This window comes from Penaeus monodon, chromosome 20 (assembly GCF_015228065.2).
Source record: "Penaeus monodon isolate SGIC_2016 chromosome 20, NSTDA_Pmon_1, whole genome shotgun sequence".
In the NCBI taxonomy this organism is placed as follows: Eukaryota; Metazoa; Arthropoda; class Malacostraca; order Decapoda; family Penaeidae; genus Penaeus; species Penaeus monodon.
In genome coordinates, this window is record NC_051405.1 from 37,629,143 (window position 1) to 37,630,374 (window position 1,232).

Below are 1,232 nucleotides of genomic sequence, written 5' to 3' on the forward strand. Positions count from 1 at the left end.
TTGATTTTTTGACTACTTTTCTTATTCAGCTTAGCTAAGGTGTATCATCACATTGATAACATTAAGTAGATTATAATAATTGTTTGAAGAAATAGAAGTAAAAGATGCCAGCTGATTTTGCTTGGATATTGCAGTGTGATTGATTTTGTGGAGAAAGTGGACCTTAATTTTTTCTTTACTTTTCAGGGGAGCACACAGGCCCTATCTGGTGCATGAAATTCAGTGGTTGTGGCAGACTTCTTGCTACTGCTGGCCAGGATCATGTGCTGAGGGTATGGGTACTGAAGCAGGCCTTCAACTACTTCCTTGACATTAGGACAAAGTGTAATGCTGATATCAAGGTGAGTTGGCAAAGAGATTTAGTATGAAGTAAGACCATAAGAATTCTTTGGTAGTGTTATACAGTGTACTAGATCTTGTTGCCACATAGATATTTTCAGTTTGCTATTATGTTCTTACTTCTGGTTAACGACTTGAATTTGGCGTAGGTTGCATTGTTGATTTTCCCTCCTCTAGCAGCGGGATTGGAATTATTCTTCTATTATTTCCATAAATTTCCACAGTAGTTATTAATTTTACTTTTACACCATTGAGCAATATGCTTCAGGTTTCCACTTCCTCCCCAGGTATCTCCAACACCGTCCCAAGAATCATTGGTGTCTCAGCACTCTGGCCAGTCAGGTGAAGACCTCGGCTCTCTTGACCCCAACGACGATGGCAGTGCTCCCTTCATGCCCAAACCGTTCTGTGTTTACACTGGCCACACTGCAGACATGCTCGACATATCATGGTCCAAGGTAATATGTGATGGCCATATATAGGTTGGTAAACTTCTGCAATCCACTTGCTGCTTTAAATGTTTGTTAGGAGATATAGAGATTCATAGAGGGAGGTTTTATCAATTTGATTACCCATTTTTCAGAATTACTTTTTATTGACTTCTCAATGGACAAAACTGTTCGTCTGTGGCACATAAGTCGGAAGGAGTGTTTATGTATCTTCCAGCATATGGATTTTGTCACAGCAATAACTTTTCATCCTAAGGTAAGCACAACTAGTGTTTTTAAATTGTAACCCCCAAAAATTTGGACTTTTTTTTTATGTAAGGATTAAAGAAAATGCTATTTGAGTTCCCACCCTATAAGGTTTTGATTTCTATGCTGTAAGCTGTAGTTCTTTTGAGATTAGTCTATGACAGAAGAAATTCAACAACATAGGAAATTTTGCAATAT

General features: G+C 38.1%; 1 protein-coding gene across 1 annotated transcript in view; it reads left to right on the forward strand.

Annotated features, from left to right (window-relative positions):
• LOC119585802 overlaps positions 1-1,232 on the forward strand; it is a gene marked incomplete at its 5' end in the record, with an annotated part of 18,429 nt that overhangs the window by 13,962 nt on the left and 3,235 nt on the right. The window contains 4 exon segments of the mRNA XM_037934524.1: positions 187-341; positions 627-797; positions 923-938; positions 941-1,044. Of these exon segments, the coding sequence (XP_037790452.1) occupies positions 187-341; positions 627-797; positions 923-938; positions 941-1,044 (446 nt within the window).